At 37.0% G+C, this 20,274-nt stretch overlaps 1 protein-coding gene and 1 long non-coding RNA gene across 3 annotated transcripts; both read left to right on the top strand.

The window, feature by feature from the left end:
• Positions 1-274: 274 nt before the first annotated feature.
• On the top strand, positions 275-11,794 carry LOC109104569 (steroid 21-hydroxylase). Of its 2 annotated transcripts, none has more exons than XM_019117832.2 (12): positions 275-876; positions 1,005-1,196; positions 1,744-1,833; positions 1,937-2,091; positions 2,473-2,568; positions 2,668-2,778; positions 2,877-2,963; positions 3,062-3,145; positions 3,418-3,531; positions 5,100-5,266; positions 10,866-10,969; positions 11,050-11,240. In XM_019117832.2, exons 1-12 carry the CDS (start codon positions 753-755, stop codon positions 11,220-11,222), a joined length of 1,497 nt encoding a protein of 498 aa, XP_018973377.1. In that variant the 5' UTR covers positions 275-752; the 3' UTR covers positions 11,223-11,240. The 2 variants fall into 2 exon arrangements, with proteins under 2 accessions (XP_018973377.1, XP_018973376.1); XM_019117831.2 differs by having other exon boundaries at positions 276-876; positions 11,069-11,794.
• A 5,805-nt stretch (positions 11,795-17,599) lies between these two features.
• LOC109078780 lies at positions 17,600-19,341 on the top strand. The gene is made up of 3 exons (XR_002015837.2): positions 17,600-17,813; positions 18,107-18,200; positions 18,286-19,341. It is a non-coding gene; the product is annotated as an uncharacterized LOC109078780 (long non-coding RNA).
• The last annotated feature ends 933 nt before the right edge of the window (positions 19,342-20,274 follow it).

Genomic DNA, 20,274 nt, shown 5'->3' with positions numbered 1-20,274 from the left:
TATAATTCTTTAAATGCAGAATTAAAGCCAAATAACTTTAAGAAAGTTTTTGCATGTGACGGCAAACAAATTTATGTTAATATAATGAATCAAATGATTCTATCAGTGGATTATTACAGCATGACTTTGCTTTACAGGCAAATCCTTTTATAACCTAATATCCAAGTTTGGTGAAAATGGCAGTTGAAGCAGACTGATTTAACAGTAACTCCATTCCTGTGTAGAGCTGAAGGCTTAGATTGTGGTTTGGCTATAGACAAGATTCCGCCATACCTGACACTATACTTCTTTGATTGGTTTTTCAGGGTGGCAACTGTATTTCACTATATTCCTGAGCTTATGCTGAATCACTGCTTTATTTGCAATGAATGGGGCCTTTCCATCCAACACTTGCGGCAATATATCAGCATGGAGCTCGGCAAGTAAAGGTTGTACAATACCATGCACAGTAACTTAGTGTTAGAATCCACTTCCTTTTTTCGACTAAATACAAACTTTGTTGGTTATAAAGCCAGTGGGGATTTGGTATCCTGTAATATAATTTATCAAATCGTAATGTTAGTGGTTCATTCTTCTTGCCTTGAGAGTAACATTGAGATAAAGGTCAGGATAATATTTATCTATCCTTGATGAGAGGATAAATTGAGATACAGTCATGTGGATTGGAGCAGGGTTGGAGAAGGAAGATAATAAAAGGGAGAAAAAGAGTAAAAGAAAAGCATTCAGAAAGTTTTCAGTAAAGAATCAACAGCATGTGTATCTCAGCGGTGAGTGTGGTGCTGTTACTTTTCATTTTGTGGATGCTTGTGGTCCAGCTCTGTAGACAGGCTGACAGGCAAAGTGCTGGAGATGCCAAAGCAAGCAAGCAACCAGAAGGTAGGAGGTTTGAGTAATTTAAAAATATGTCTATTGATAACCTGAATACCAGAAAAGTGAAGAAAGTGATTGTGATCTTCAACAGCTCTGCTCCGGTTTAATATGTAGGTTTCTTTCCACTGACTTAGCGGCTGTACCCAGACTCCTGCATTCCCTCTCTAAGTGCTTCTGTGGCACTCCTTCTCCCTCTCTTTCTGGTCCTCCCTCTCTCCCTTTGCTGGGCAACATGCTGGATCTTGCCCAAGAACATCTACCCATCCACCTGACTTCACTGGCACTTCGCTATGGAAATATCTATCGGCTCAACTGTGGGAACACAAGTAATTATTATTTTTATTCCATTTAAATGATAGCAAAGCTCATTGCAACTGGTGATATGAAGTCATATTATGTAAATTTAGAATAACATAAACTTCACTAAATAGAGGAGATCAGGACAAGCTGTCTAAAGGCTTACATGTTAATAACTATATGGTCTTTAATCAATATTTTTTCTGTTGAACAAAAATAAAAACAAAAATTAACACAATAAAACCACACATACATTCATACAACAGTGAATTATAATGAAGCTATAACTGTAATTGAAACTGTGGTGTCAGGGCAAGAATATTTGCTTGTCATTTTTGCTTTTCCAGGAACAATTTTGTGGTTCCTAATTGTCTTGCTCTTTATATTTACCTAAAAGCCTATATTAGGCTGTTTAAAGACAGATTCTATAGTAGCAATGTTAAACAATGTCAAAAACAAAGTTTTACTTTTAGATTTTTTTTTCTGATTAATATATAAAAAACCATGAGTGATATTTATTGGATTGGATTGTATGTATTAATTCATTAAAATCTGTTCATATTGTTTTTTTTGCAGCCATGGTGATTTTAAATAATAGTGAGATCATCCGCGAGGCTCTGGTTAAAAAATGGTCTGACTTTGCTGGGAGGCCTCATTCATATACCGGTAATTTAGCTCTATCAACTAGCCCAGCATGTTTATCTTTTCAAACTGATGATAAGTACTGTATATCATATCGTATGTGTTTCTTCTTGTACCTTAATCTTAGGTGATATAGTATCAAGCGGAGGGCGAACCATTTCTCTGGGTGATTTCAATGAGGAATGGAAGGCTCAAAGGCGTGTGGCCCATAGTGCTCTGCAACACTGCACAACGGATTCCCTGCACTCGGTCATAGAAAAGCAAGCACACCATCTCTGCCAGGTATGGTACAGACACATACACTGATACATTCTTTATCATGATGGACACTAATTGGCCTCCAGGTCACAGGCTCAAGGTCAGAGGAGCGAGAAAATGTGAATGCACAGTATAGGAAATGATAAGCACCCTACTTAGCTATCTTAATCAGTAAAAATAACAGTTATGTTTCAGAAAATAATGAAAAGGGGGTGTGTAGTTAACTAAAGGCTGGAATACACTACACGACTTAATCGGGGCAAAACTCTGGGCAAAAGTCGTGTAGTGTATTCCAGCCTTAAAACTAAAATGAAGCCCTCAAAGGTTTTTTTTTTAAGAATGAATGAAAGAATGAATGGTTTTGCTGGGATAAACTTAATTTCAACACTTGTGCTTATGAAACAGGTGTTGCGGGACTACAATGGAAAAGCAGTGGATTTATCCGAAGATTTCACTGTGGCTGCGAGTAATGTCATCACAACACTAACCTTTGGCAAAAGTGTAAATGATGTTTAAACATTATTCTCCACAATATACTCACATGTATTCCTAATTTTACAGTCTCACTTGTTAAACTATGCAATCTTAATCTTGTGACAGCATGATAAGTTTTCAGTAGATCTGCAGAAGCTGCAGGTCTGTCTGAATGAGATTGTGTCTCTCTGGGGTTCACCTTGGATCTCAGCGCTGGACTCCTTCCCACTGCTCAGGGTAACACATTTGATTTTAACCCCAAAGCTGGGTTTTAGAATTGATTTGACCCAAGAGCCCTTTAATTTCCAGCCTTTTTAAAGATTTTTTCCTCATAGAAATTACCCAACCCTCCATTCTCTCGCCTCATGAAGGAGGTAGCCAGACGCGATGAGCTGATAGGGAAACACATTGAGGAGTTTAAGGTAAGAATGAATGGTCAAATGATGCAAGTAATGATCAAACATAGATCTAAATTTGCAAAAATATATCTAAATCAAGTACCTTTGTGTGATGTGTGCAGAAAAGTGACTGTAAAGAAGGTGGCACAGTGACTTCCTCACTTCTGCAGAGCTTGAAATCACCACAAGGGGGAGCCAATCAGATAGTGAGGAGAAAAAAAAAAAAACATTTGTTTTAACAACACAGATTGCCAATCGTGCCACTAAAGAGCCTTGGAACTAAACTCTGCAGAACAGTGGCCCTCCAGAAGACAGCCATCTTGGACCAGGGTTTCTCAAACTAGAGACCCAAAATGAAAATAATAAAATTAGTTGTCCCTTCATAATGTTTTTCTAGAAACTCAATACGTAGCATTATAAATTGTCCAATGTTGTTAACCTATAAATAAATGCAAATATTGTTGTCTCCTCTACATAGACTCTGACAGACACTCATGTGCACATGACCACAGTGGATCTGCTGATTGGAGGGACAGAAACTACTGCTGCCTTGCTCAACTGGACTGTGGCCTTCCTTTTACACAGACCTGAGGTGCATTTTTTTTTCTGTAATAAGTGTCTTCCTTCAAATAGGGGTGCTCAATCCTAGTCATGAGAAGCTACCACACCAGAGGAACCTTTTCATAATTCCTAGAACTACTGGAAGAATTACCCGCTTTTTGGCGTATTCGCACCGCAGGAACTAGGAACAGTTTTAGTTCTAGGTACTTCAGAGTAGGGTCTAAATCAGTTCTATAGGAACTATCAGTGATGTAAATGTATGCTGATTGGCTAAACACAGATGAAACACAGGCTACCCTGCATTTTTAAAAAGCCATGTAAACATATTAACTCCACACACATGGAAAACAGTGATAACGGCATTTACCTGTTGTGTTCTTTTCTCAGCCTCAATGATATGTAACACTGCAAGCTGTCATAGAAATTTTGTCTCTTAGGCCAAATTTTTGCTGTTTCATTTGTGTAAATTGTGCATTTATGTTCCAACCCCTGTTATCACGAAACCCACGACACACAACAAAAACAGTTCTAATCATGGCGTCCTCCATTCACTGGTTGTTAATGTTTGAAAATGCTGCACACAAAGACGTTGCTGTTGGCCGCTTCAGATTTCCTGCTGCCAGTGCAAATGCAACCAGGAAAATAGCCCAAGGGAGACCACCCTGCTGGCTAGTTCCTAGAACAAATTTCCCATAACTATCCGGTGCAAAAGCTCCTAAGGTTGGCCAAACTTGGTTCAGATGTGTTTACCTGGGGTTGAAGCTAACTCCGGACAGGACATAGTTTGCTTGGATGTACGTCATTGATTTCATTGCGTGAGTGCCCACTACTGGCTGAACCATTGGAATGGGTTGAATTGGAACGTCCTAAGCCCTTGATCAGTTAGAATCTGCTATGGAGTTGGTTTATTGTTTACATGTTACCCCTAACCAATTTGTTTGGTGCAGCATTCTATATGTATATAGATATGCTTGGGCTGTTATAAATGTAAAAAAAAAAAAAAAATTATATATTATAGAGTTGTTTAGGGTGGGGATAAATTAAACGCGATCTGCAATGAAGTCATAGTCGTTTTGCACTGTGGTCTACAGAGCGGCCTGAAGTGTGCATATGAAGCCGACTCGCTCCCTCTGTCAAAATCGAGGGGTCAAGTGTATGTCCATGTAAACTTCCCTTGTCCACTTGATGAAGTGGAATGCACTTCAAAATGGCAGCGGGGATTCCCCCGAGGGTAAGTGCTTAGGGAAGTTTGCAAGTGCGTGTCTAAAAGTGGACTGGAACACAGCCCTTGATGAGCTTGCACAGGTGTGTTTGATTAGGGACGGAGCTAAACTCTGCAGGGCATTGGCCCTCCAGGGCAAAATATGAGGAATGCTGCTATAAACTCAACTCAGGGTTTGATCCAGAGTTTGTGACACAACTAAAAAAACAGTCCATCTTCTTAAACCCCCCAAAAAAGCTGTTTTTTTTTCCTAAGTTTACTTAGTCAAGTTTACTTAGCCACTGAAACCGGCTTCATGAAATAGACCACAGATCTACAAGCGTATAAAGAAACATTCAGCAAAAGCAAAACCATGTTTCCATTCTCTTGTTGTCCAGGTTCAGAATAAAGTGTACGAGGAGCTGTGTGGTGTGTTGGATGTGCGGTACCCTCAGTACAGTGACCGACACAGACTGCCATATCTGTGCGCTCTGATCAACGAGATGTTAAGACTTCGACCTGTAGCTCCCCTCGCCGTGCCTCACAGAGCCATACGAAACAGCAGGTGAGCATCAGTGCAATCACAGTGCTGTGATTCTTCACGATTAATTTCAGCTCAGTTCGTGACGTAGGCAAGGCATGGCAAGTTTATTTATATAGCACATTTCATACACAATGGTAATTCAAAGTGCTTTACATAAAAGAAAGTAAAATAATCATGAAATAAAAATAATAATCACATAAGTAAAACAAGGAATTTAAAAACATAAATTTAAAAATAAATTTAAAACAGTTAAAAATAGAAAATGATTTTACATGAAATACAGTGCAATCAGTTCGGACATCGCACAGTGCTCATTCAATAAATGCACAGCTAAACAGATGGGTTTTGAGTCTAGATTTAAAAGTGGCTAATGTTTTAGCACATACAGTATGATCTCTTCTGGAAACTGATTCCATAATTAAAAGTAGACTCCCCTTGTTTTGTGTGAACCCTTGGTATTTCTAACTTACTCGATTTCTAACTTACTTGATCCTACTGATCTGAGTGCTCTGTTAGGTTTATATTCAGTGAGCATATCTGCAATGTATTTCGGTCCTAGGTCATTGAGTGATTTATAAACGAGTAAAAGTACTTTAAAATCAATCCTAAATGTAACTGGAAGCCAGTTTAAGGACCTGAGGACTGGTGTGATATGCTCAGATTTTCTGGTTCTAGTCAGAATCCTGGCAACAGCATTCTGTATGAGCTGCAGCTGTCTAATGGTCTTCTTGGGAAGGCTGGTGAGGAGACCATTACAATAATCCACCCTGCTGGTGATAAAGGCATGATTAAGTTTCTCCAAGTCTTGAGTGGAAACAAAACATCTAATTCTTGCAATGTTTTTGGATGATAGTATGCTGATTTAGTTACTGCTTTGACATTACTACTGAAACTAAGGTCTGTCTCCAGAATCACACCAAGATTCCTGACTTGATTTTTAGTTGTTTGACCCCTAGAGTCAAGGTATGCATTTACCTTGAAAACTTCATCTTTGTTTCCCAATGCAATGACTTCAGTTTTTTCCTTGTTGAACTGAAGAAAGTTCTGGCACATCTAACTGTTAATTTCATCAATGCATTGGCAGAGGGAGTCAATGGGGCTGAAGTCATTTGGAGATAAGGCTAGGTAAATCTGGGTATCATCAGCATGGCTATGATAGGCAATTTGGTTCTTTCTCATTATCTGACTTAGTTGGAGCATATACAGGCTAAACAAGAGCGGTGCAAGAATTGAGCCTTGTGGGACTCCATATATCATGGATGTCCACTTAGACAAATTCTCCTATACTCACATAATAACCTCTCCGTTCTAAGTATGACCTGAACCATTTGAGAACCATCCCTGAAAGCCAGACCCAGTTTTCCATTGTCTCTATTGGTATGTTATGATCGACAGTGTCAAACGCAGCACTGAGATCTAGCAATACCAGCACTGATATTTTGCCAGAGTCAGAATTTAAGCGAATATCATTTATTATCTTAATGAGTGCTGTCTCTGTGCTGTGATGCGTTCGGAAACCAGATTGAAAATTGTCCCGGTATCCATTTGAGTTTAAGTATTTGTTCAGCTGATTAAAAACTATCTTTTCTATAATTTTGCCTATAAAAAGAAGATTTGATATTGGTCTATAATTGCTCAAAATGGTGTTATCAAGATTGCTCTTTTTCAGGAGGGGCTTAACAGCTGCAGTTTTCAGGGAGTTTGGAAATGTCCCAGAAAGAAGTGAGGGAAGTGTGTCAAGGTAGCAGGTTGACGATTTTAGATGCTGCACTATTTCTTCCAAAATTTTGCTATCAATTGCTTCAAAAATAGACATTGTATCTTTTTGATGTTGTGGCCGAATCTGTCTGACCTCTGCATTACCTGAGGATGTGCTAATCGCCTTCCTGATATTGATGATCTTCTCAGAAAAGAAGGAACCAAACTCATTGCATTTGCTGTCTGAGAGCATTTCACTGGGTATCTGACTTGGGGGGGTTGTCAGTCTCTCAACAGTAGCAAAAAGAGTATGAGTGTTGTTTAAGTTACTGTTTATAAGGTTTGAGAAGAAACCCTCTCTAGCTGTGGCTAGTTTCACATTAAAAGCATGAAGGCTGTCTTTAGAGATGCTATAGTGTTTTTCAAGTTTCGTCTTCCGCCACATCCGCTCAGATTTTCTGCATTGTCTTTTCATACTCTGAACTGCTGTTGATTTTCTCCAAACTGATTTCTGTCTGCTAATTTTCTTGTTGACTATTACAGGAGCAATATCATCAGTAACATTCTTAACTTTTGAGAATCAAGGAGAAGATCAACAGAGTCTGCAGAAATGCTTGGTGTTAAAAATATAGCCTCCATAAAAGCACACTAGTGATCCCGTTAATGCATCTCTTTCTGACAGAGACAGACCTAGATACAGTGGTAGCAGACATCAATAAATCAAAGAAAATACAGAAGTGATCAGATAGTGCTACGTCCTTAATGACAATGGATGAAATGTTTAGACCCCTACTAATGATTAAATCTAGAGTGTGTCCACCTTTGTGTGTGGGTCCATTCACATGCTGAAGCAGGTCAAAAGTGTTTAAAACCGTTATCATTTCTTTTGTAGTTTTGTTTGCTGCATTATCTACAGTATGTGAATATTAAAATCCCCTGCAATAGCAAAACAGTCAAACTCTGAGGAAATCATTGATAACATTTCTGTGAACTCTTCAACAAAGGCTAGAGAGTATTTTGGAGGCCTGTAAATAATGATAAACAGAATGCGTGGAGCACCTTTGAGCACAATCCCTAGATATACAAAAGACAAGTACTGACCAAATAACACTAGCTTGCATTGGTAGACATCTTTAAATATAGAAGCTACACCTCCACCTCTCCTAACAGTCCTGCAGACACTCATGAATGTAAAGTTAGGAGGGGCTGCTTCATTGAGGACTGTTGCACTGCAGCTGTCTTCTAGCCATGTATCGTTTAGAAACATAAAATCCAGAAAACACAGATCCAGATTTGTGATTAAGTAATTGATTAGAAATGATTTATATTTTAGTGAGCGAATGTTTAAAAATGCTAACTTGATGGCAGTGCTTTGTGTCTTTACAGCAATCTTATTAGGCCGCAGCATAATAGGCTGCAGATTAGATGAGTTAGCCCTTCGGCTTGAGAAGACCTTAGCCTTTCTATCATGTGATAAAACAGAAATAGAGAAAGCTACAGGCACACTGGGTTCCCGCTTATTCTGTAAACATTTGTGAATGTTGCTGCTATTATAGCGGGGACCCGACACATATCACTGAGAGCTGCTATCAGTTGTTTTTGGTTCACCTACAGCAGATGGAGGGTTGGGCCCTGGCAGCGGTCAGAGAGCTCTCACAGGAGCAGGGCCCACAGGCTTTGGTGGTTGGGGGACCCGCCTTTTTTAGATGATATCTGGGGGCAAAAAGAGCAAAAGAGTGGGAGAGTTTGGTCCCAGCATATACCAGTTTCTCCATTTTCTGTGAGAAGCATAGAAGTGGAGATGCTGGAGAGAGGGATAATGTGTCTGGTGAGATGGGCTGTGTCTCTGGTGTTTCCGGTGACTGTGATATGTTTTCTTGGCTTCCCTTGCTGTTTTCCAGAAAGTCGTCCTTGGATGCTGAGTCTTGGAGCTATTTTGATACATCACAGTCTGTCTGTGATGAGCTCTGTGGGCAGGGCTCAACCGGGATAGTGTCCATGAGCAGTGCTTGTTGTGGCTGCATGATGTTATCAGTGTCCTTGTGGGATGTGTCAACCACATGACGACTCTAACCAGGTGTGTGTGCTGAATGGATTGACACACTCTGCTGAAAGATGACATAGGGAGAAGTAGATATTGTCCTTAAGCACTCTAGCACCAAGTTTATTTGGGTGGAGGCCATCCAGTTTAAATAGTTGTCTATGGCCCCAGAAAAGATTGAAGTTGTTGATGAAATTCATTCCTTTTATATTGCAAGAGCTTTGTAGCCATGTGTTTAGCCCAAGCAACCGTGAAAACATATTTGTTCCCCTTGCTGGAAGTGGTCCACTAATGAACGACTGAACTTTGAGTCTTCGAAGTGTTTCAAAGAGTTCACTGAAGTCTTTCTTAAGGAGTTCTGACTGCTCTTTCCGAATATCATTCTTCCCCACATGGATGATGATTCGATTTGCAGTCTTGTGCTTCATCAGAATGTTCCGAAGTTCCTTGTTCACATCATAGACCGTTGCTTGAGGAAGGCAGCATGTTGTTGTTGTTGTGTCCTGCTACTGATGTTTCTGATAATGGAGTCGCCCACTATGAGAGACCTGGGCTCAGCTGCACTCTGAGCTGAATGCTGCTGTGTGCTCGACCTTGTGCGCCTGTTAGCAGCGATGTTAACAGCTGACTGATCCGATCCATGATCGCATTTGGGGATTCCTCACCCACATTCATTAATGCTTCAAATCTGTTCTCACGATGTATAGGGGGTGGTAGAATACCAGTATTCACAAGCCTTGTCATAGTCGAATCTGGAGAAGATGCTACAGCAGCAATACAAGAAACTCGTGACAATCTGATGTCTCGTGTGCCTTTGGGTCTCGCTCCCTGTTTGTGCCATCAATTAGTGTGACGATCAGTTTTGGCTTGTTCCTCTACATACAGTATAAACTATTGAGATTCACTAGATTCATGGGACTCACCAGCTGTATGCTGAGGGGGTCCGTGAGTGTTCCCCCTGATTTGGAAGTCCAGCAAGTAACTTTGTTTCAAGAACCACAATCCTTTGTAGAAGTTTGCAGCAGTTCATGCAACAAGTATATTCAATAGGAGGCATTTTTTCTCTCTTATGTTTGAATGTAGGCAGTTTTTTTCCCGTCTCCGGAACGTAAGCTGCTGGCAGTGGGAGGCAAAGTCTTCTTTTTGTAGTAATATTCCAGTCCCAAAGAGTTTTTAGTTTTAGTGTTTGTGCCAAAAATCTGTTGTTTGAGCATTGTGCTGATCTGCTGAAGTAAAAATCTTAGAAAAATCTCAGAAAAGTACAGAAATAAGAAGCAAAGCGCAGAGCAGTAAGCAAGAACGTCCGAACAGTAGTGAAGGTGGAAGCCGTATGCATTACGGTTTGTCGTGATTTTTCTGAGATCTGATTCTGAACTGCTCTTGATAGATCACTGTGTGGTTAAATTGACTAATGAAATTGACTGTGAGAGTTTGGGAAAAATTAATGTGTTTTAGACCCATTAAACTGGACACAAATATCATATGAAACAAATTCTGACATTTATTTTGCATTGTCCTGTTTTTTGGTGCAAAATTAAGTATTGTGGCATGAGAGTGTGACCCAAATGAGTGAAAGTTTAAGTTTTCTTACATTTGAGCTGAACTTTGTGCATTCTGGGATTGCTTTTGGTACAAACATGCAACGATACCTTAAAATGTGGCCAAAAACAAAGTAATTTATGACAGCATAATCAAGATGCCTACTTTTTGGAACAGCCTCTTCTTTGTAGGCATGACATCCTTATGCTGAATCCTTAATGCTGACTCTGTAGGCTGTTCACTGGGTTTTGAAACAGTCAAATTAACAAAGATGTAAACAGCTGTGCTGCATGAATTTGTAAGTTAGATTCCTGTAATAAATTCATACAGTCCTCTGTTTAGTATTGCAGGCCATTTCATCCCCAAGAATACAATAATCATTCCTAATCTGTATGGTGCCCACCATGATCCAGAGGTCTGGGATGATCCATACAGCTTCAAACCAGGTACAAAAGCACACATTTTCCATATTTTATAATTAAGATATTTACATAGTACATTTTGCAGTGCTCATTAACTGTGACAGTGAATCTGATTTATTGCAGAACGCTTTTTGGAAGGTGGTGGCGGGTCCCTTCGTGCCCTGATTCCTTTTGGAGGAGGGGCCCGACTGTGTCTGGGAGAGGCAGTAGCCAAAATGGAGATGTTTCTTTTCACAGCTTATCTGCTGCGAGACTTTCAGTTCCTACCTGCCAGTAAAGAGGAGCCTCTGCCTGACCTGCGAGGTGTTGCCAGTGTGGTTCTTAAAGTCAAACCATACACAGTTATAGCACACCCAAGAGAACAGTAACTGATATGAATAGAGTGCCACAGGAATGAGTCCTAAAACCCATTACAAACTGTCATTTTTGAACTTCCTGCTCCATTATCCCAAATTAAATGTTTTTATTAATATAGGTTTTTGGTTAAATGCCTGAAATAAGGTCTGTGGTTAACACAAGCTCAAGATATTTTCACATTTTATTCTACAACACAAAGTACATTAGTAATACCCTACTCATGATTTTAAGCTTTTATGTGTCTTGTAAAAGGTGGTTGCTAACAAGTGGCTAAATGGGACTACAGAGGTTGTCAGGGACATTAAACGACATCACGCTGAACTAGAAAACTCATCAAATCTCTTGTCCACTTTTAAAGCCTTGTTGCATTTATTGCATGACAATTTTAACTCAAACTTTCCAACTTGTAGATATTAATGGGATACTCCACCCCAAAATGAAAATTTTGTCATTAATCACTTACCCCCATGTTGTTCCAAACCCATAAAAGCTCTGTTCTTCTTCGGAACACAATTTAAGATATTTTGGATGAAAACCGGGAGGCTTGAGACTGTCCCATAGACTGCCAAATAAATAACAGTGTCAAGGTCCAGAAAAGGTATGAAAGTCATCGTCAGAATACTCCATCTGCCATCAGACGTGAAATCTGGGTTATATGAAGCGACAGGAACACTTTTTGTAAGCGAAGAAAACAAAAATAATGACATTATTCAATAATTCCTTTGTCACCTCTGTGTCTCTCCATATCACCGTATGCTGTGTACGCTCTTCTGTATCATCCGCGCCACAAAGATGCACTGTTTTTCAAATCAAAGCTAAATACACGTAGAAACAGCGCATTCCTTGTGGCACGGCTGTACTCCAGTCATCCTGAGTTTGAGTCCTGGCTAGCGGACCTTTCCCAATCCTGTCCCTCCTCTCTCTCTCCCGAAAAAAAAAAAAAAAAGGTTGCACTACAGATATTCTTCATTCCTAAAGATGCACTAATTTCCCACACAACAAACAATATATAGGGTACAACGGGGCTAAAAGCACACCCTAGGAAAAAATGTGCTTTTCACTACGTCCAAAGTTATGATTGCAGAATAAATATACGCTTGTATTGAACATTTATGGAGCAACAGATTTTAAGTGAAAGTCATTTATTTTGTTTAAAAATCTTAGAAATGTACGAGGTGGCAAGGGGGGCCTTTTACCCCACACACGGGGTAAAAGGCTCACCAGCAGGGGGTAAAAGGCACACGGTATTGATACAAATACTTTAACTGAAATAATGTTGTTGTTTTTTTTTTTTATAACATCTACAGTAAGTTAATACTTGTTCAAAACAATCACTTCAGCAAAGTTTGTACTATTTTCTGCTTATTTTGATAAAATAAAACAATTTTTGTTCAATAAATATACAGTTATTAAAATGTTTTTATAAAACTTTAATATAAAAACCATTTTAAACTACAGAAACAAAATCATTAAAAAAGTAAAGATTCTGAAAAGATTGAAGGAGATCCTATAATAATTTAAAACAGATTTTCAGTAGTAAAAACAAATGATATTTTATTATATATTACTATGTTATTCTAAACATGGTGATTATGGACACCCAATATCAAATATGATATTTAGCCTACCATCTGAATCTAACCACACTGTAAACTACCATAGCCCAATTAAGTTGTATGAACTTACTTTTTCTCTTGATAATTATAAAGATATTTTTTTTTACCGGAGTGTTTTTTTTTTTTTAATTAAAAAAAGAGGAGTTTTTTGTACAAAGGTGTTTTTTGGATGTTATAAAGACAAACACTTGAATGCTCACTTGAATTTAAACAAGAACTGTAAACAAGATATGTGATAGTGGTTATTATTATATTATTACTATTAATAAATATATTAATAAAAGAAAAACAACATTAAAAGCATTAGTATTCCATAATCCAGTGGTTATGCAGTAGGCTGATTCCAGGTCCTTGTGAGAACATTTTTTTTTCATTATATTAACGGAAGTATGACACCAAATAAGTACACGCTATTGAAATTAAAACCAATAAAGAAATTAATTTAAAATAATACCTCTCCTGTATCAACCTCATGGTGTGTGTCTTGTTATTGTTTTCATAAGAAGATTTTTTATATTTGTTCTAGTCACAGAACTATAACAGAAAACATGCTATCGAAATTCAACAAATAAGACAATGCTAGCAAAGAGTTGTTTTGCAGTTGTTTTGACTTGAATTTGAAAATATAAATTTTAATAAATTGATTTATAACACACACAGTTTTGTTACACAGCTTCAAAGGGTGTGTCTTGTTACAGATTAGACAAACATTTTGATGGTGGTTTTAGCCACAGAACTATAACAGAACACACACTATTGAAAATGAAACCATTACATCATTTAGTTCAAAATAAATACAGTCTTCTATTTTAGCTTCAAAGGCTGTGTCTTGTTATGGATTTCGTTAAGAACTTTTTGCAGTAGTTTTCATTGTCAGAAGTGAAACAGAAGTGACACTATTGACTTTCAAAAATCAATTTTGAAGCCGTCCAAAGAGTCTCCAGTGTTACTGCCCCATAGAGGAAGATAGTGCAGGTGTTTTGACTGAGTTTGACATTCAGAATATTTTAATAAATTCATTAAAAAGTGTACAGTTTTCCATATCATCTTCAAAAAGTGTGTCTTGTTACCTGGGCCTAAAAGAACATTTTCATGCAGGTTTTACTCTCATTTGTAATTCAGGATACATGCTACTGAACTACATTCAAATCTGTTAATAAATTCATGTAAAATGCATGCAGTGTTCTTTCTCAAATCCGAAGGGTGTGTCTTGTTACTGGTTTCTAGAAGAACATTTTGATGGTGGTTTTAGCCACAGAACTATAATAGAAGACACACTATTGAAAATGAAACCAATACATCATTTAGTTTCAAAGAAATACAATCTTCTGTCTCAGCTACAAAGGCTGTGTCTTGTTACAGATTTAATAAATGATATTTTGCAGTAGTTTTCATTGTCAAAAGTGATGCCGAAGTCATGCTATTGACATTCAAAAATCTCTTGCGCAGCCTTCCATAGAGTCTCCAGTGTTACTGCCCCCTATAGGAATGTGCTGCAGGTGTTCTGAACGAGTATGACATTCAAAGTTATAAATTATTTTAAAATCAATAAAGTCTTCTACTTCAACTTCAAAAGGTGTGTCTTGCTTCTGATTTCTAAATGAACATTTCAATTTAGGTTTTACACTCATATGTAAATCAGGACACATGCTATTGAATTAAATAAATAAAAAAAATCAATTCCATTCAATTGTTGTTGTTTTTTTTGTTTGTTTTTTTGTTTTTTGATAGTTGTTCATGAGTCCCTTATTTTTCCTGAGCAGTTAAACTGTCCAATATTCTTCATAAAAACTCCAGGTCTCACAAACTCTTTGGATAAATTGTGCTAGGTTTCTTCTGAAGCTTCTGACATAATTCAGTTATTATTTTGTCTTGTGGACTATATATAAACATCTTTGATGCAGCATATCTTACTCAGGGCAGCACTAAAAAATAAAATGCATTTTGTGTAATACCTCTTATTTTAGTAAAATAATTAACATTTTGCACTCAACTATATCTTCGTAGAACTATAAGAATAAACTTCAGTCAAATGGACAATTTGTACATTTTTTGTGCTTTGACAGCTAGCAAATGTTTATACTTATTTATCTTTTTACTGTTATTTAGAATCACATTTCTGAATGTTACAATCCAAAATAAACAATTTAAATAAATTCCTGTTTACATATTTTTTGTATTTACATGACATTTTAATTATGCATGATTTTTAAATACTTTCTGTAATGTTTTATTATTATTATTATTATTATTATTATTATTATTATTATTATTATTATTATTATTATTATTTATAACAATGTTCATTAAACAAAATAATTTCCTCAATATTTTACTCAAAAGTACAGTAACTTTTGTTTTAAAAAAGCTCTTTTAAGAGTGCAAGACCACTTTTTAGGTGTTGGTGATGGTAATGCATGGATAGATATTTTATGCTGATTTATATGTGTGTGTATGTATGTGTATTTATAGATCTATAGATAAATTGTAATTTGTGTTGTTCCATACTTATATGCTTCAAAAAACGAATGTATATGTCAATAAACTAATGTACAATATATATGGGCTGTTTTTTCTTTTTTGGATTAGAATTTCATATATAATATGCAGTGATGGTCAAAATTATTTGAACACAAGTATTCACACCAGCTAAAAATGGTTTTAAGTCAGTTATTTCTATCTTTTGCTGTAGTGTGTCAGTAGGAAATATCACTTTACATTTCCAAAAATTCATTCATTCAAAAATTCTGACAGCAGGCAGTGCTCCACACAGAGATCTGATCTGATCATCATCAGTCTGTCTGGAATGACATACAAACTGAGAGAATAAATCCAGAAGTACTGTGACAACGGGATGCTTCAAGAAACCTACTGTTTAATTCAATAGCATGTGTCCTGATTTACATATGAGTGTAAAACCTGAATTGAAATGTTAATTTAGAAATCAGAAACAAGACACACCTTTTGAAGTTGAAACAGAAGACTTTATTGATTTTAAAATAATTTATAACTTTGAATGTCATACTCGTTCAGAACACCTGCAGCACATTCCTATAGGGGGCAGTAACACTGGAGACTCTATGGAAGGCTGCGCAAGAGATTTTTGAATGTCAATAGCATGACTTCGGCATCACTTTTGACAATGAAAACTGCTGCAAAATATCATTTATTAAATCTATAACAAGACACAGCCTTTGTAGCTGAGATAGAAGATTGTATTTATTTGAAACTAAATGATGAATTGGTTTCATTTTCAATAGTGTGTCTTCTATTATAGTTCTGTGGCTAAAACCACCATCAAAATGTTCTTCTAGAAACCACTAACAAGACACACCCTTCGGATTTGAGAAAGAACACTGCATGCATTTTACATGAATTTATTAACAGATTTGAATTTAGTTCAATAGCATGTATCCTGAATTACAAATGAGAGTAAAACCTGCATGAAAATGTTCTTTTAGGCCCAGGTAACAAGACACACTTTTTTAAAATTGAGATAAAAGACTTTATTGATTTGAAATGAATGTACTGTATACGTTTGAATGTCAAACTCAGTCAAAACACCTGCACTATCTTCCTCTATGGGGCAGTAACACTGGAGAGTCTATGGAAGGCTTCACAATCAATTTTTGAATGTCAATAGCGTGACTTCTGCATCACTTTTGACAATGAAAACTACTGCAAAATGTCCCATAAGAAATCTGTAACAAGACACAGCCTTTGTAGCTGAGATATAAGACTGTATTTATTTGAAACTAAATTATGTATTGGTTTCATTTTCAATAGTGTGTCTTCTATTATAGTTCTGTGGCTAAAACCACCATCAAAATGTTTTTCTAGAAGCCAGTAACAAGACACACCCTTTGAAGTTGAGATGGAATACTGTATGTTTTAAAAATAAGTGTGTTAAGGGATTCAAATTTAATTCAGTAGTATGCATTCTGATTTACATATGATAGTAAAAGATGGCTGTAAGTACTGTTCTTTGTACAAGTAACAAGACACACCCATTTAAATTTACATATGTATGCATTCTAAATTAATTTATTTAAACTCCTGAATGCCAAACTTGGTCAAAACAAGTGCAATATCTTCCTCTAGGGGGCGGTAAACTGCACAATCTTTGTAATGCTTTGCAAGCTTTTTCTCAGTAGGTACATTTCAATAACTTTTGTTTTGCTACAGTTCTGTGAATAAAACCAAAAGCTAAATGTTCTTTTATGAACAAAAAATAAGACACAGCCATTTGATTTGAGATTTATTATTTATACATTTCACAAGTGAAGCATTTAGATGGAATAATTGTGCTTTTTTTTCTCTTCGTTTTGCACTTTGCAGACAGTCCCTTTCCTGCACTTTTACATTACAAGGTCTATTAGTTATAATTCCTTAAGGCACATTAAAACCAATAAAACACAATGTGTGTTCTCTTCTACATTTGAAAACAATTACAGTATCGTTCTTGTCATTGTGCTAAATCTTTAAAGAATTATTGAAGATTTTCGAGGCTGAATCTCTGACAAAATGTCAAACGTGAAACGTCGAACCAACTTTATATATTTTTACATTTAGACCACCTTAGTTATTAACTGATATCAGGTTGTGAAGATACTCTAATGAGGAAATGTCCCGAGTTGCTGCACCACCGTTACTGGTGCTGTCCCTCTCTCTTCCGCTAGAGGGTAACATTACAACACCCGCTAAACACAGAACAGCACACACTTCCTGTGCTCGCTCTAGTCGTTGATAAACAGCGAGCACATGCTGAGCACAATTTTTGTCTCATAACAAAATGACAACAACTTTGATTTAAATGCTAATTTATTAGCTTGACATTTTGCAGTTGTCATGTCTCTGCTATTACACGCTGCACAATGAAAGACTTCACTACTCCGGTATGTATGGTGTGACAATCCTATTCACAATATACCGACATAGTAGCTTAATTTGTAGTCGCATTACTGTTTATATACATGGTGCATTTTTCGTTTTCATTATAGCTGTTTTACCTGCCAGTTTGTTGCATTATCCAGTGAGAGTTTGTATATGTCAGTGCAAAGTCATTTCATGTTTTCATTGTGATTTCAATTATTTGTTTTGCAATAATGTTATACTTAAACATAATGTTTGTAGTGCAGTGCACACTTATAAGTGCACTGATTTACGCAGCTGTTTTATTTGTTAATAGGGCACTGATGGATTTTATAACAGAGTTTACCCCAGCCATGTCATGTGTGATTTTGTCTGTCTCATCATTGCATGCTGCTTATCGGCTATTCAAGGTAAACATCCATTCAGTGTCTTGAATGCAGCAACTGTTAGTAAGACGCATATGCACTGTTATGACTTTACTTTCTCTTTTTGCAGGACCACAGAGCCTCATCATTGGGCTTCCTCCTGATTGGCCTTTCCTCTGTCCTTTCAGTCTTTTCTCCCAGTAACCAAACTATCAAATCAGTCACGAACGATCTAGAATGGGCAGGCGAATCACTTGGTCCTGCTCTTATTACTTTTGACTTCTTGTGGCTAAGTGAGGACCACATCACTGCTAGTATCCTCCTGATTGGCTCTACTTTTTTCATAATGCTCTCTGATTGGTTATCATCAGATGGGTTGATCATTATGTCACGCTGCCTGGCATTTTCCACCCTCTCCTGTTCGCTGACAGTGTGTGCGTTTGCTGAAAATGCAGCAGGGGCAGTAGGGAGTGTTGCCCTCAGTCTGCCTTTATTCGTTTCCCCAAGGACCAGATCTGGGTCTTTGGGTTCCCTTGTGATGCCTACAGAAGGACTTCTCAGCTGGATCCTTAAAGTCATCATGGCATTTGGGTGCTGGACCACTGGGAAGGCCCTTAATAAATACCTGTTTGATTTAAAAGGCTGGGACTGACTAAAGCAATGGTTTTCAAAGACAACAGAAAACTACAAAATGCTGCTTTCGTACTCATGTTATTATCAGGCTTACACACTCTGTGTTACTGTTGCATATAAAGCCCTTCTCTGTCTTAATAAGCTAACATTATATTGTAATGTACTACAGAAACTGGAGTTTTTTACGTTTGTAATCAAATAATGGAGTTTGCTTATAACATTAAATCCATTACACTGACACTGAGGGCTAGTAAAATCCATGAGCAATGAATAAATTCTTTTTGCATCTACAACAATGAAGTCTTTGTAAAGGAAGAATGGGACTCTGTTTAAACCAGTGTTGCCATGTCCTGTCATTATGAACAACTTTGGTAATTGTGCATGATAAATTTACTCATTAATTTAGATGTCCAGTTATATATGTGAATTTTTTATTTTTTTTTGTAAAGTAATATAATTATTAAGATGTCAAAAATGCAACTTAAAGGGATAATTCACCCAAAAATGACAATTATGTCATCATTTACTCACTTAAACCTGCATGAATATACATAACATTTACATTTATTCATTTAGCAGATGCTTTTATCCAAAGTGACTTACAAATGAGGAATAGAACAAGCAATTCATCATAATTTCTTTCTTCTGCTGAACACATGAATACATTTTGTTTAGTCACTGCAGGTACATGGTTTGTTTTTATTGGGAGATCTTATCTCTGACAACACTGGTTTAAAGATGCTTAGTATTATATGTTTGTGCAGAGGACAGGTTGATTAAAAAAAAAGGAAGCACAGAAAAGAAACATCAGTGTATGCTGTTGCAATAAAAAAAAATTATATATATTTTTAACCTGAATTGGTAGGTTTGGTGAACAAGTCATTAACTTGTGTGATTCAAAATTAGGATTTTGCATGGACTTGATTATATGAAACATGTTGAATAAAATATTAAAACCAAAACCAAATACAGACATTATTTCTTGCACACTGGATGTGATGTTACTTTAAATATCATGCTGATGCATCTTGTTAATGAGGTGTTCGGCAATCACAAAGGACACATGGGAATCGCAAGCCTAGATTAAGTGCTTGTAGTGCACTAATGTAAAATCCTTTTAGGAAGTCTCCATTGAGATATGGTTTTAAATTAGCCATGAGACTTTTATTTCTTCAATATTATGACACTTGTAATAGGGAAAGTGAACGCGAGCATTTAGTATCCTGGAGGCCTGAGCTTAAGGCACTTTAATCATTCTGATTGATGATTATCCCTGGCACTTTGCAAACGATTGTATCATTAGACAGAGCATGGTATCAATAAAGTGTCCCATCAGTTTTAAATGTATTATAGTAGCAGTAACCCTCCTAATTCTGCCTCAGTTTAGTGGCGCTAGCTAAGGGAGGCACCTTTTGGTTTTGCTTATGTAATTGACTGTGGAATTGCTTTTGCTTGTACTTTTTGAAAACTCCTGACCCTCAGTATT

This window comes from Cyprinus carpio, chromosome B16 (assembly GCF_018340385.1).
Source record: "Cyprinus carpio isolate SPL01 chromosome B16, ASM1834038v1, whole genome shotgun sequence".
Classification (NCBI taxonomy): Eukaryota; Metazoa; Chordata; class Actinopteri; order Cypriniformes; family Cyprinidae; genus Cyprinus; species Cyprinus carpio.
Note: the sequence above shows the minus strand (reverse complement) of the source record. Positions and strands in the feature narration are given on the sequence as shown.

Excerpts from the sequence above, each read along its gene's own strand:
- LOC109104569 (XM_019117831.2), top strand. The coding sequence starts at position 753 with ATGTGTATCTCAGCGGTGAGTGTGGTGCTGTTACTTTTCATTTTGTGG. Across the intron at positions 3,146-3,417 it reads AAGGGGGAGCCAATCAGATA|ACTCTGACAGACACTCATGT; the intron begins GTGAGGAGAAAA and ends TCCTCTACATAG. Across the intron at positions 10,970-11,068 it reads TCCATACAGCTTCAAACCAG|AACGCTTTTTGGAAGGTGGT; the intron begins GTACAAAAGCAC and ends GATTTATTGCAG.